This window comes from Trichosurus vulpecula, chromosome 1 (genome assembly GCF_011100635.1).
Source record: "Trichosurus vulpecula isolate mTriVul1 chromosome 1, mTriVul1.pri, whole genome shotgun sequence".
NCBI classification, from domain to species: Eukaryota; Metazoa; Chordata; class Mammalia; order Diprotodontia; family Phalangeridae; genus Trichosurus; species Trichosurus vulpecula.
In genome coordinates this window covers 137,992,230-138,007,892 of record NC_050573.1, presented here as the reverse complement: position 1 = coordinate 138,007,892, position 15,663 = coordinate 137,992,230, and the positions used below count along the sequence as shown (strand labels likewise).

Sequence of the window (15,663 nt, the reverse complement as noted above, 5' to 3'; positions counted from 1 at the left end):
GTACCCTTTGTCACCTATTTACAATAATAATTTTGTTGATGAGGGGCAGGATACTGACCTCTTAGATACTACATCTGTAATCTCTTTTGGGATATCAGGCTATATTTGTACCAAACCTTGTTACATACCTGCCTAGAAAATGCAGCTACATAGTACAGAGGTAAATAACTTTGCTGAGGTTTAAGTATGCATACTCAGCTGCTTTCTGATGTACCAGTACTAAAATTAATGTCTATTTAAGAGATTACCATAAAGTGTTCTTGATCCACAACCTAAATCAGTCATTTAACAAATACTTATATTGTACATTCCTTACATGCAAGTCATTATGTTTTGGCACTGTGAGGATTTAAAAATAAAGGCATCACTATGGGCCTTAGTAATATTAAACATAATTTCTTAGTTTATCCTGAACTCATCTTGCTTTTCATTAAGGTATCACAGAAATTATTTGAAAAAAAACATTTGATTTCCTGAGCTTATATTTTAAGGTGTTGGAAATAGTTAACATTTTTACTTTCTTTTATTTCCCAAAACATATTTTTCAGGAAAAATTAAAGACTTCCATTTAACAATGATAAAGAGCACTTTGTCTTATTAAGAAACATATCTTCTACATGTTCTATAGTAATTTGAGATAAAGAGACTAATAATGAAAATTCCTAAAGTAACATTTGATGATTTGAACTTTAACTTTATTTTTCCCCTTAGGGTACAGTTAGTGGTGTGCTGCTAGTAACGCCAAACAATATAATGTTCGATCCACATAAAACTGACCCCTTGGTCCAAGAGAATGGTTGTGAGGAGTATGGCATCATGTGTCCAATGGAAGAGGTGATGTCAGCTGCTATGTACAAAGAAATTCTGGATAGCAAAATAAAGGAATCCTTACCCATGTAAGATTGATATTTCTATGCCTTTGTAGTTTTATTTCATTCTGAGAAATGACCCTGTTTAGTTATTTGAAGTGCTTTCTGTTACTGTTCTTTGCACTTTATTTCCATTTTTAGCTCTTGTATTTTTTTGTAGTATTTAGAAGAATATTGATAAAATATTTTAGAATTACATGGGTTACTTTTAATTATTCTTTGCATATATAATCATAAATGAAAATGTTGAAAATTACCTACAGAAGACATCTAATTCAGTGTTTCCTCAGCCTTTTATTCTGTAATACTGCCAAGATATCTTATGATTAAAATTTGGCTAGACCCAGGATAAATATTTTTATGTTCACTGGTAGACCATATCAGGGTGTGAACATGAACTAAGGTAAGTTTATATAAGTTCTGTGCCTGACTGAGATAATGGAGAAATTGGGAGAATGGGGAAAGATGTAATGTAAAAAGAAAGGGGAAAGTAAGATTGGAGGGAAATGAAAGATTAGAAAACTTAAAAAAAGAAAGGTTCAAAATTAGAGAAAATGAAAGGAAGAGAGAAAAACATGGTCAAATTTGAATTCAGCTTGGCTTTGTAGAAAGTTTAAGAAAATGGATTTCTTTGTAACTGGGTACAGTGCCTAAGTTTAGAACTAGTAGGGGCTAATTAGTGTTCAGAATGATAATAAGGTTGACCTTTAAATAGGCATAACCAAAATAAAACCAATTAAGAAGTAACCAAACCAAATAAGCCAACATAAAAATTCAAAACCCCAGAATTCTTAGAATCTCCATTTATGTCTGTACTCTCAGCAGTGCCTTTAAAAAAAAAGTCTTGAGGGTTGTGTGGTTACTTTAAAAGGTGAAAAAGTAAATAGCCACCATTAGGACAATGTATATTTGTCCAAAAATTTCTTCTTAAGCATTCTGCATCTTTGGGTTAACAGACTTCTCTTTGAGTATTTAAATACCCTGGAAAACAACACTAAAGTTTAAATTGCTTTCATCAAAACACTCAGCTGAGATCCTGAATATTTTTTCAGTTTTGATACAATTTACATAAAAAATTGTAGCAAAAAAACCCCTTCCCAAGCATTTTCTCTGCTTTTGGCCCTGTTTCCACTGAACTATGCAGTTTTGAGTCTTGTCTTTGAAGCAAACAGGTGTAATCTTTTCAGTTAACTACCTGAACTCTTTAACCTCTCCGTTCCTCAATCTGCTCACCTCCTATAAGTTATTCTTCCACTCCGCCTTTGCCACACACAAAGATTGCCTGTCTTTGATTTTGCTATCACCTACCTTCATGTTCAAGAATTCTGAAAGTTCCTTGTTAGAGAGTAATCTGTTGGCTTTTCACCTTTTCCTCTGTCTTCTGTTATAAAACCCTAATCTTCACCTGTACTGCAACTGCTAATCCCTCGACCTCTCAATTCTCAGGCCATCTCTCCTCTTTTTTCCTTCTTGACTTTTTGATGAACCAGTTCAATTCTACACTGTCCTCTCTTGAATACCTTCCTTATTTCACTGAATATACCTTGGCAAAACTCAGCCTTGGAACACTCCCACCTTTTACTGCTTTCCCTTCTATATGTGTACTGCTGAATAAAGTTGGAGAAAATTATGCAGCTGCTCTGACCAGGTTCACTACAGATTTATGTTACACAACCTCAGCTAGGCCTTAACTGCTGCTAGGCAATCGTACTGTACCTCCCTCATCAACTCACTAATACCCTACCCTCCACAGCAGCTCTTCCAAACCTTTTCATCCCTCCTTAGGCCACCTATGGCTTCCCCTCAATATATCTTCTCAGTTGAGATCCTTATATTTTACAGAAAAATATTGAGACTGTTCGTCATAAGCTCCCTCTTCCTTTTTCCTTATCTCCCATCACTCAGGTGCATTCTGCTACAGGTCTCCTAATTCACCCCTGTCTCACGTAATAAAATGGCCTTACTCCTTTACCAAGGCAAAACCTCTACTTGTTCAAGCAATCCCATTCCATCCATCTCCTCCAACAAGTCAGACTCTCTTATCCCCACTCTATACCTTAAAAAAAAAATCTTTCCTTGTCTACTGGCTCATTTTCTACTACTTATAAACATGCCCGTGTCTTCCCCCGTTCTGAAAAAAACCCTAACTTGATCCTTCTATTTCCACTTGCTATAGCTCTTTGCCATTTGCAGCTAAACTCAAAAAGGCTGTCTACATTAAGTGCCTCCTTTTCGTGTCTTTCCTTTTTTTTTCATTTTGTGTCACTCTTTTCTTAACCCTTTACAATTTAACTTCTGACCTTCCCATTCCACTGAGACTGTTTTCTCCAAAGTTACCAATGATCTTAGTTGCCAATCCAGTTGCGTTTTCTCAGTCCTCATTCTCCTTGACCTCTCTGCAGCCTTTGATACTATTGATCAGCCTCTCTTCCTTGATATTCTCTTCTCTCCAGGTTTTCAAGATGATACCATTCTCTACTAATTCTCCTCCTACCTATCTGGCCCCTCCCCAGTTTCTTTTGTTGGATTTAGTTACTATCTCTATGCCTCAGTTCCTCTGCTGAACTCCAATTTCACATCTCTCTTTGCCTTTCAGACATCTTGAATTATATGTCTAATAGACGTCTTAAACCAGGTATATCCAAAACAGAGCTCACTATTTTTCCTGCAAACCCTCCCCTCCCTCACCTTCTCTATTACTGTAGAGGGCGACACCATTCTCTCATCCCTCCACCCCCGCCCCCACCCCCCACCAATATCCAATCTCTTGCCATGACCTGCTGATTTAACCTTAGCAACATCTCTCCTCTGACGCTGACATCACTGGTGTAGACTGTCATCACCTCATGCCTCTATTATTGCAGTAGCCTGTCGGTGGCTTGGCTAGCTTTGTCTTTCTCCATTCTAATTAGTCCCTCCATTTGGCCTCCAAAGTGGTTTTCCTAAAGTGCAAGTCCAACTCTGTTGCTCCCTGATACTCAATAAACTCTAGTGGCTTCCTTTTGCCTCTATGGTTAAACATCTTCTACCTTTCCAGTCTTTGTACTCTTTACTCCCCACCATATACTCTCTGATCTGGTCATTGGCTTCTTGGATGTTCCAAGAACAAGATGTTCTCTCTCTCAGTTCTGTGAATTTTCTCCAGTCATCCCCCATGCCTTTGTTTCTCTTCCTCTTCAACTCTACCTACTGGCTTCCTTTAAGGCCCATCTATAATCATATCTTTTTCTAAACCCATCTTAATTCTAGTGCCTTCTTCCTGTAATTATTTCCTTTTTATCCTATATATTGATTGTTTGTCTACATTTGTTCGTGTGCCTTGAAGGCAGAGAATATCACTTGATTTTTTCACCTCTCTTTGTACCCCCAGTGCTAAGCATAGCGCCTAGAATATGGTAAGAGCTTACTGTTTATTGCCTGATTGGTTGGCTTTGTTTGGCAGATGTCATTTTCACTTCCTTTATTAAAATAAATTTTAATTGTTACCTTTTGTTTTAAATCACATATGTTTCACAATCAATCTCTCCTCCCACCACTTTCCAGATAACTGTTTGTCATTTTAAAAATTATAAAGAGGGGCACCTAGGTGGCCCAGAGAGTAGAGTCAGACCCTGGAGTCAGGAGGACCTGAGTTCAGATTTGGCCTCAGACACTTGACACACTTACTAGCTGTGCCAATTGCCTTGCCTTCCCCCCTCAAAAAAAAGAAAAAAAGTTGTAAAAAGAAAGAAAAAGAAAGTTCAACAAAACTAACCAACATATTAAAAGGAAACCTGACATCATAGGCAGTGCCATACACATTTGACCAACTCATTTGCAAAGAAGCAGGGGGGCATGTTTTATATCTCTTCTTTGGGGCCAAACTCGGTCATTATAATTTTTTCAGCATTCAGTTTCTATTGTTTTGTTCTTATTCTTTTTGAAGCAACAGCTTATATTCCTCTTTTGCTGCAAGTGCACGTTTTTCCATTGATAACTAGGTTCACCTTTGTATAATATTATTTTGGAGTACAGCCTCATCTCCATTGCTTTAGGAACATTGTATTCCAGTTTTCCCCAGGTTTTATGTAATTGAATTTTCTAGGGTTGTTCCAGGTGCTTTTCCTTAGTATGTGAAGAGATCTTTAGTGGCTGCCTGTAATATTTGTGGTTTAATATTGAAAGTCTGAAGTTTGAGCATTATAAACTTGAGATTTTGTTCTATCTGTGTCCTATTAATTGTATCGATTCTGTGGTCTTTGTCCTCTTTTTTTCATTACTTCTGGGTAGTTTTTATATATGATTTCCTTAAGTGAGTAATTTAGATTTTTCATTTCACTTTATTCTGGAAAACACAAAGATCTTGTAGATTACCTCTGCATGTTACATTTTCAGGGTCACTTGCTTTGGCTTATAGAACTTTTGGGGGTTCTTCCAGTCCCTCATCTCTGAATTTTGTTCCGCCGGTTTTTATTTTCCCTTTGAACTCTTGAGTTACACATCTGCTTTTAAAAGAAATCTGTTTTGGTAAGATTATTATTTTAGGAAAAAAAACCTTAATCTCTTATTTCTCTTATTTTCTTTGAGAGCTTCAGTTTCCATCATTGTGTCTTTCAATTCTTTAATTGGTTTTCTGATCAGTCTTGGGAGTTCTTACAGTTATTCTGTTATTATTTCTGGGATTTATGAGAGAGTACAGGTGCTGCACGACTTCTAAATCTCTGAAACTACAAACTTACTTACAAAATCTTTTTCATGATAATTAATTCATTTTAAAAAAAAATCATTGCCAGCTTCTCTGCATTGCCTTTTGTGTCATGAGTTCTTTCCTATCCCCCCTTGGCTCTTTGTTGTTATGATTTTAATATATTTGGCTTATTTTATGATGTTTTGAGTTGAGAGACGTAAATCTTTCTGTCTTGTCTAAAATAATCCTTATTTCTTACAATATGGTCATGTTCCATTATATTCATATAACAGAGTTTGTTTAGCCATTTCCTAATTTATGTGCATCAACTTTGTTTCCAGTTCTTTGCTAACGTAAGACATGCTGCTATAAATAGTTTAGTGGAGTTTGAGAACTGTCTTTTTATCAGTGTCCTACTTGGGGTAGAAGTCTAGTATCTCTGGGACAAAGGGTGTAAACATTTCAGTAACTTTATTTGCATAATTCCAAGTTGCTTTTCAGAATGGTTGTACTAATTCACAGCTCTCTACCAACAATACACTAGTGCATCTGTCTTCCCCAAACTTCCCCAACAATGACTTGCCTTGTTTTTTTGTCCTTTGCCAGTTTGCAAGTTTTATTTTGCTTTGCATTTCCCTTATTGGTGATCTGAAGCATTCTTTCCTGTGGTTGTTAATAGTTTGCAGTTCCTTTGAGAACTATTTGTTCACATTCTTTGGCTACTTGTCTATGGGGGAGTAGCTTTCAGTATTGTATATTTCTATTAATTGTCTGTGTACATATATGCATATATATATGTGTGTGTGTGTGTGTGTGTGTGTGTGTGTGTGTATATCTTAAATACCAAGGCCTTATCAGAGGTATTTGATACAAATATTTGTTTCCTATTCAAACTACTTAATTTTATTCTACATGCATTACCTTTGTTTGTGCAAAGCTTTTCATTTGTATATCTTTAAAGTTTTCTATTTTGTCTTTTGTAATTGCCTCTATTCCTTGTTTACCTCAGAATATATCCCCTATTTATAGCTGTGAAAAGTATATTATCACCTTCTCTGCTAATTTGTTGATGGTAAGATCCTTAACATTAAGGATCTTAGATGTCACGCGTACATTTAGAATGTATTATGGAATATGGTCAAAGATCTTGGTCTAATCTTAATTTCCTCTATCCATCTTTCTGGTTGTTCTCACTTTTTATTAAATTAGGAGCTCTTTCCTAAGTAATTTATGCTTTCTGATTTATTGAATTACATTGTTTCTGATTGTTCCTTTTATAGTCTGTTTAATTGATCTGCTTCTCTATTTTTAAACAATATCAAATGTTTTGATTTTTGTTGTTTTATGATAGTTTTCATATTTCTCCTCCATCCCTACCTTATAAGAATTATTTCCCTAGATATTATAGATATTTTGATTTCCCAAATGGATTTTGTTATTTTATCAAGTTCTGCAAAGACTCTCTTTGATAATTTCATTTATGGCATTAAAACAAAATTAGTTTGGTTGTATTGTCATTTTTATTGTATTGGCACAGACTGATCTTGAGCACTGGATATTCTTTCAGTTATTTAACACTATTTAAGGAGCACGTTGTATTCTATCCAGATATTGTATGGTTTCATAGACTGATGCCCAGATATGTTACGCATTTTGCAATTTGAATGAGATTTCCCTTTTTATTATTGCCTCTTGGATTTTGTTATAGAAGTGCTGTTGCTTTTTAGTTTATTCTGTAGTGTGGATTTTTGCTGACATTGTTAAATGTCTCAGTTTTTGTCTTTGCTGATTCCCTATAGGATTTTTTAAGTAAACCATCCTGTCATCAGCAAACAGGGAGAGTTTTATCTTCCGTTCCTATCTTTACACCTTTAACTTATTTTTTCTTGACTTTGTGCTATGGCTGGCATTTCCAGCACTACATCAGATAATAGTGAGATGAATGTGCATACTTGCATTACTCCTATATTTATTGGGAAAACTTTTATCTTGAAAATTAATGCCTATATTTTTTAAGTTTTAATATAAATGATTGTTGCTCTCTGTCAGAGGCTTTTTCTGAATCTACTGAGTTAATGATGTATTTTGGGATATCTTTGTTTTTGTATTTTATTGATTAATTATATTGATTATATCATCCCTGCATCACTAGTATGAATCCAACTTGGTCGTGATGAATCATTTCTTGAATATTTTGATATAGTCTGACAGGATTTTATTTAAAATTTATGCATTGATAAGTCATTACGATATTGGCTCATACTTCTTTACCTTGTCCTTTTGGTTTAGGTATTAGGACTGTATTTATCTCATAAAAGGAATATGGTAGAGTTTTTTTTTTTTCTTCAGTTTTTGAGAAGATTCTGTGTAATATTGGTACTAATTGTTCTTTAAAGGTTTGAGAGAATTTTTTTGAAATACATCAGGACCAGGACTTTTTTGAGGGATTCATTTGGAGGAAGGAAGTGGGCCTTTCCTTCACAGAGAATTCTCTTTCTTTTCTGAGATTGGATTATTTAAGATCTCCATTTGGTCTTCTATTAGATTGAATATTTTATATTTTGAAGATACTGTATTTCTTTTGTGTTCTCAGTTTTGTTAGTGTATAACTGTGAATATAGGAGGGTCTTATGATTCTTTTTATTTCTTTTCATTTTGTTGTGATTTCATTTGCAATTCTTTTGATTTGGATTTCTACCCTATTTTCAGATTTGTTAAAGATTAATCAATTTTGTTAGTCTTTTCAAAGAATCAGCTTTTAATTTTATCATTTCTGTAAGTCATTGGTTTCCACTTTGTTTCTGTAATTTTCTATGTCTTCTTTTGTGCTTATTTTTGGTGTATTTGTTGGCTTTCTAATTTAAAAAAATGCGTATTCCACTCATTAATTTTTTTATTTTGTTAATGTATGTTTTTAGGGATATAATTTTTCCCCTGAGGACTGCTTTAGCTGCATCCCAGAAATTTTGGTATGTTGTTTCATCATTATAATTTTTTCACATAATTATTGTTTCTATGATTTGTTCTTTACCTGCACATTATTTAGGATTTCATTGTTGTGTCCAATTGATTCTGTGTCTTTTTTTGTGCTCCCTGAAGTTATGGATTGTAAAGGATGTGTTTGCTGTTTCTGCCTTTTTACGTTTATTTCTGATATCTTTGTGCCCCAAAACACAGTCAACTTTTGTAAAAATGACATTTGGGGCTAAAAAAAATATGTTTATTCTTCTAATAGTCCCATTTAGAAGATATCATAAGCCTTTTAGCTCTAGTTTCTTCAGCAACTAGTTAAAATTCAATATTTGCATTTATCTTTCTGTTAGATTTGTTGAAAACTGAGAGGAACATTTAAAAGTCTCTTGTCCTTATGGTATTACTGCCTACATCTTGAAATTCAGCTTATTTTTACTTTATGGATTTATATGCTAACATATTTGGAACATAGATATTTAATATTGATGTCAGCTTATTTCTCATTGGTTCTTTCTGCATAATATAGTTTCTTTGTTTATCTTTATGTGTTGTGAATGTTTGTTTTTCCATTATCTGCTATCATGAGTAGAACTCCTTTTTTGGATTCACCTGATACACAGTTTTTTTTCCAGCTCTTTATTTTTATTCTGTGTTTGCTTTTTAGGCGTGTTTCTTATAAGTGACAGATAATGAAGTTTTATTTTGCTATCTAATCTGTCGCTCCTTTTCCATTTTATTAGATTGTTTAATCTTTCACATTAAAGTTACAGAAGTTATATTTATATATATTCCTTCTTTTGCCTCTAATATTGCTTTTTTCTGAAATTATTTTTTGTTGTCCTTTCTCTTTTTGTAAAAGATGGTGGGAGAAGGAAGGGATAAGCATTTTCCATACTAAGTACCAGGGGCTGTGCTAAGAACTTTATAAATATCTCGTTTGATCCTCGCAACAGTCCTGTGAGGCAGATGTTGTTATTTTTTAAAAATGAGCAAAATGAGACAAACAGGTCAAATGACTTGCTGAGGATTACACAGCTAGTAAGTGTCAGAGGCCATATTTGAACTCTGGTCTTCCTGGCTCCACACCTACAAGCCAACTGTTGTACCCCAGCTGCCTACTTTATATTTTGTATCTTTATTTATTTTTACTTAATTTACTTTAAGACAGCCCTAATTCACTCAGGCTCTTTCCCCCTCCTCCTGTTGATCACTCCTTTCTCTAGTTTTAGAGTTTAGCTGGCGGGAGTGGGGAACCTGTGGTTCTTCACTTCTCTGAACTTTGGATTCAGTCAAAAGACCACACTTGAGGACCTAGAAGGCCCCATGTGGCCATGAAGCTGCAGGACTCTCACCCCTGATTAGTGTAATTCCTTTTCCTTTCCTCTACTTATCTAATTGTCTTATTTTTCAGACTTAAATAGTGAAGTAAAATATTCTTTTCTTCTCTCCCCTTCACCTGGTTGTTCATTAATGTTCCTCTTTTTCATTTTCTTCCACCTCTTTTTGAAAAGAATTTCTTTCCCTTGTACTCTTCAATTTTTTTTTTCCATTTCTACCTGTCCTAGACACTTATTCTTTGCTTCATGGTTCTTGTACCTATTTATTCATTCATTTTTTTTTTTTGTATTTTTCATGGAACTAAAGTTTCTAAGGTTTCCATTTTTAACTTTTTTTTTTTAAACAGTTTCTGTGTTAAAGATTTTGTCTCTCTCCCCGCCCCACCCCATTTTTTCTGAGGAAATAAACCCTTTACCCCCTTTGCTACAACAACCTTTCTCCTCTAGGCCTTCTTCCTGGGAGACTACAGGCTTTATTTTTCCTTCATTATTTACCACTGCCTGAGTCTACATCATGAATTCCTGTTTCTTCTTCTTTATTCCTTTTTATGGGCCCTCCTCTTCTGCAATTTAGTCCCACATCTATAGGCAAAATCTCATGGGGTTTAACTTAATGCCTAGCATACAGATGCTTAATAAATGCTTCTTTTTTTTTTTCTGGGGCATTTTATTTCATTGCTTGTGCCTTCTTTTGTTGTACTTAACTTTCTTATGCTTCTATTGTCTGAGGTGTTTGCAAAGCAAACAGTCTGTTCTCTTTTGGTTTGTTTTTCTTTGATAGGAATGCTTCACATATCTTTGTTGATCATCTTTTTCATTGATGATTAGGTTCACATTTGCAGAGTATGTCACCTTGGTGAACTCCTTTGTTCTTTAGAATACATTATTTCATTCCTTACTGTGATTTCTGGTGAATGTAAAATAATCTTGTGTTAATTGAATTTCCTTTCCTTTCCTTTATATCGGAAAGGTTTTTGTCCTGATTGCTTGTAAATTTCTCATTTGTTAATATTCAATTTGTTAAAACTTGTTATTGTCAGCCTGGAAGTTTTCAGCATAGATTTTTTTTCTTTTTCCCTTGAGGCAATCTTTTGATTGACACTTTTGTGTCTTTGGAAGTGCTAGGCAATTTTCTTGTATTATTTTTTGCATCATGGTGTTCAGGTCTTTGATTTATTGTGTTATTCTAAAATCCTTAAATTGTCTCTGTTTATTCTGTCTTTGAGATCAGTATATTTTGCTTGCATGGAATCTTCCGGATTGTTCTTCATCTCTATGCATTTGCATGTTTTTTTTTAGTGGGATTTGCCACTATGGAATACAGTTTTATAGTTCTACCAGTTATTGCTCTTGTGGAAGCCTTAAATTCTGCTTTCATAATTTGTATTTCTCCTTTGAACAATTGGGGAACATCTTGCTATGGTTTCAAGCTCTCTTAGAAAGCTACAGGGGCCTTTGTCTAATCACGTACTGATTTCATTTTCCTTTTGTTATATTTGTAGATATCTGTACTTGGCTGATCTCCAGGCCATGTTCCTTGTTATTAATATCTTCCCTGTTGAGATATCTGCTTGCAGTTAAGGTTTTTAACTGAGTTTTCTTCCTCCTGAGATCATTGGTAATTTTAGTCTTTTTTCCTTATATTCCCCTATTCTGAATTTTCCTATTCATTCGCCTTTGATGTTGTATTTCTCCCAAGGTCTGGGCCTCAAATAGGCTCCAGTCTCCTCCCATACTTGGGTAATTCGCTTTTTGCTAGCCTTGATCTCTCCTTGACTTTTTTTAGGGCTTGAATTCACCGCATTTGGGTGCCCATCTGCTTTATTTCAGGCCTGGTGGCATCCTAGACATATGCTAGCATCCTCCACAGAGAAACTGATAATCAGATCAATATTTTCTTGATTAAACTTTCAGTAGAATTGTTTCAGGAAAAAGATTTTTTGCCTATAAAACAGACTGTAAAAGACAGTATGAGTTCCTTGAATAGAAAGTCCTCTTTGATTGTTGTCTTGGTATCACTAGTGCTACACAGGTGGTGCTTAGTGCTTGTGTTTGAGTGAGCCAGTGATGTCAACCACTTGAAGATGAAATTTGGCAGTGTAAAGAAGGCTAGAAATAATTGCTCAAAGTTCCAGGTAGGGTCCACCAAAAGTTTAATCGAAGGGGAGAGAAAGCCTGATTATTCTGGAAAAGGAGGTTAGAGGGAATTTGGTGTAGCAGAAAAAAGATTGCATCTGGTGTGGAGAGACTGGGTACATATGCATCCAGGCTCCACATTTATTGCTTGTGTGACCCTAGGTAGTTCACTAAAGGTTTCTGCATACCAGTTCTCTCATCTATAAAATGAGGGGATTGGACTAATACCCTTTACAAATTGGAATATGGAATTATAACTGTAATAACAAAACAAAAAAGAATGAGATTTAGGGCACAAGTGAAGAAGCTAGCTTTAGAGGAGCATATGTATCCTCTTTCTGCAAGATGAGAATTGCTTTATTTGATATTCTTCTTAGTTGGCCTTAAATTTCTCAGTGGAGGAGGAAATAAATCATCTATTAAAAGGATATGTGGGATTGGGTACTTTGGGGGGGAAATAGGAAAAAATCATATTTCCTGAGAAGTTAGAAAAAATTTTCACATAATCATTTTGATCTTTACAACAGATTTGAGAGGTTGTTAGGACAAGTGGTTCCCTTATTTTGCTAATGAACTGAGGTAATGAAATGCACTAATAAATCAGCAAGAGGTGAATAAAGGGATTGCTGAACAGTGGCAAGGTTCTACTGAAGCTGGAGAAGGAGAATTTGTAGTGGATCAAGTCTGTGTGATCCTTCCCCTTTCTTTAGCATTGATTTTCCACATTAGACTGTGAGCTCCTTGAGGGTAGGATGCTTTTTCCTTTCTTTGTATCACCAGCACTTAGCATAATGCCTAGCATATAATAGGCACTTCATAAATGCTCACTGACTTGCTTTGATTTGTTCTGTATTCCAGATCAGGAACAAAGAAAGTAGGACAATATTGGGTTTCATATTAACCAGGCAGATAGAGTGAACTGTCAAGGAGGTGTGGAAGTCAGCATTCAAGTTATTGACACCGGAGTTTAGTATTTTCAGGAACAGATCAGTAGAGCAATTGAATGGCAGTTCAGCTGTGTGTGAAGAGCAAATTTTAGTAAGGAATTTGTGGTTGGAGAGGGGCATACCAAGTTGGACATCTTAGAAGTAGAACAGTGCTTTGTAACTGATGGTTGATGTTGTTCATCTTGGCCCATTGTGCATAATAAACTTGGCAGACCGCACAAAATTGGGGATTACTGAATGACAAAATCAGAATTTTAAAAGGTGTGAATAGGTGAGAACATTAGACCAAGTGCAATGAAAATGAAATTTAATATATACAAATCAACATCTTGTACTTGTAAAAAAAATCAACTTCAGAAGTATAAGGTAAGAGAGGTGTGGTTAGGCAGCAGTTCATCTGAAAGAGATTGGAAGGTTGTAGTTGACTGTAAATTCCTTCTTGATGTGATAAGATAATCAAGAATGGAGTCTCAGGCTTCATTGAGAGGTCAAGAGTTCAGGACCTGTGGATCACATAGCAGCAAAAAGCATTGGTTCTTCTGTACTCTGCTCTGCAAAGACCACAATGTAAAGTCTTGTGGTTAGTTTTGGGAGCAACATTTTAGGAAGGACGTTGATAAGCTGGACAATGTCCAGAAAAAGGCTACCAAGATGGGAAAGGGCCAGGAGATCAGGCCATATGAAGGATTAATTGAAGAAACTGGTGATGTTTAGCCTATAGAAGAGTCAGGATTGATAGTCATCTTAAAAATTTTTAAGTATTATATTATGAAAGAGGGTTTAGTCTTGTTTTGTTTGGTCCTGAAGGGAGAATTAAAAGCGATAGGTAGAAGTTTCTAAGAGTGATATTTGGACTCAGAGTGAAATGGACTATCACATAGATAGTGGGTTCCTCCCCATTGGAGGTTTTCAAGCAAAGCCTGGAGGACCTGATTATCAGATAGATTCTAATAGAAGCTTCTTGATCATGTATGAATTCCACCAACCGACCTCTGAGGTCTCTTCAAAATTGCTTATTCTGTGACTCTGTGGTTTGATTCTGTCCTACTTGCTATACAGTTTAAATTAATCTTAAGTCCAGGAGGGATTTTTTTCATATAACTTTTAAGGTCTCCATTTCACTAATGTTTCCAATGTCTCATTGTGTCTTGGAGGTAAGGGAACCATGGATTCTCAAAGGCTTTGTGTAGCCCTAACAGGGCCTAATAAGCTAAAAGGCTTCAGGTATAGACCCAATGATAGGCTATTGATTTTGAAGATACTTATTACAAGACTGGTCACAGGTTGACAAGTTTTTTCTGCCATAGCAATTCTCAAAGACCATTAAGTTAAATCAGAGGGATTATTCCATATGATCAGTATAGGCAATACCCACTCATACTGCCCTGTAGTGTTTTGGATATGCTCATCTAAGTTAGTGGGTGATTTTCCTTTTCTTAAAAACATCTAAATCAGAACTGAACTTCCCTTAATACAATCCATTTGAAGCTCTCTCAATCTTGGTATTATGGTTAAATAGTGCTTATAGCCAAAGGGTTTAGATTACAACTAGTACTACTAGAGTTTTCCTAGTGACTAAAACATAACTCCATTTAAAACATGAAATATCCAAAAGCGGAATGAGCTGTTTCAGGAGGTAGTATTTTCTCCATCACTTGAGGTCTTCTAGCCGAAGCTGGTTGACCACTCATCTCAATATATTGTAGAAGAGACTCCTGTCAGATGTGGTTGAACAGGATTATTTCTGAGGTCCCTTGCAACTGGTGTTCTGAGAATATCTTTATGAAATAGTGATAGTCAAAATGCGTGAAGTCCCAGAAAAAAAGAGATGGAAAATTTGTGATATTTTATTGTATTTCTTCTAAACCAATTTACATGGCTGCTTCGTGGTATTTGGAGTGTTTTCTTGTTCATTTTCAATTTACTTCTAAATAATTTTCTCATGTCCCTTACATAAAAAATATCTGTTGCATTAATTTTTATAATCAAAACTTGAGGATTCTATAAAGCTTTAAAATTTTGACTGTTGAGTAACAGAATGTTTGCTCAAAGGTCATCCTGGATTCATTTGCAACAATCAATTAGTGTTTTAGTTTTTCCTCTCAGGAATTGTATCCATGATACTGGGGCACTAAAGACAGTGCTCTTTGCAAATTGGCCTCAGGATAATTTGGGGGCTAATGAAGTACCAGTATATGTCCTCATTTCTGTGGCCTGCTGGATCAAGTTTTAAAATACATTTAAAATTCTCCATTATTATTGATCATTTAGCTTGGTTAGACATGAGTAAAATTAACATACTTATGGGTGATTATGTTGTGTGATTCTCTAAGGTATCACTTTTTAAGCAAAGTAGGATATGAAAATCCAAATACACAAAATTGACAAATTGGTGGTTGTGATTATTTGCTTTTGTAAATGCATCTGTTCATAGTATTTCTTAAATGCTTAACTTTTAACTGATAATATTATCTAATTTATAATGAACTTCAGTAACATTTCTGTTGCTTATATCCAAAAGTAAGGCAGAGAAAATGAAAATTCTAAGATATTTGAGCCATTCCAGTTAATTCATATTACATTTAAATAAATAAGTCTCAATATCCTGTTACATTTTGAAGAATTAAAATACAAGCCCAAATTTCATGATCTAATAATTTTCTAGCTGTTATTAAGTGACGGACCACTGCCTGAGAGTTATACCAACATTCAAAACTTGTATTATAGTTGTTATT

The 15,663-nt window shown here is 35.0% G+C and overlaps 1 protein-coding gene across 2 annotated transcripts in view; it reads left to right on the top strand.

Annotated features, from left to right (window-relative positions):
* The window catches only part of OXR1 (oxidation resistance 1), a 105,030-nt gene that overhangs the window by 35,680 nt on the left and 53,687 nt on the right, over positions 1-15,663 (top strand). For both annotated transcript variants that reach the window (XM_036754958.1, XM_036754948.1), the window contains exon 6: positions 712-896. In XM_036754958.1, coding sequence (XP_036610853.1) covers positions 712-896 — 185 coding nt within the window. The remainder of the gene's footprint in view (positions 1-711; positions 897-15,663) is intronic.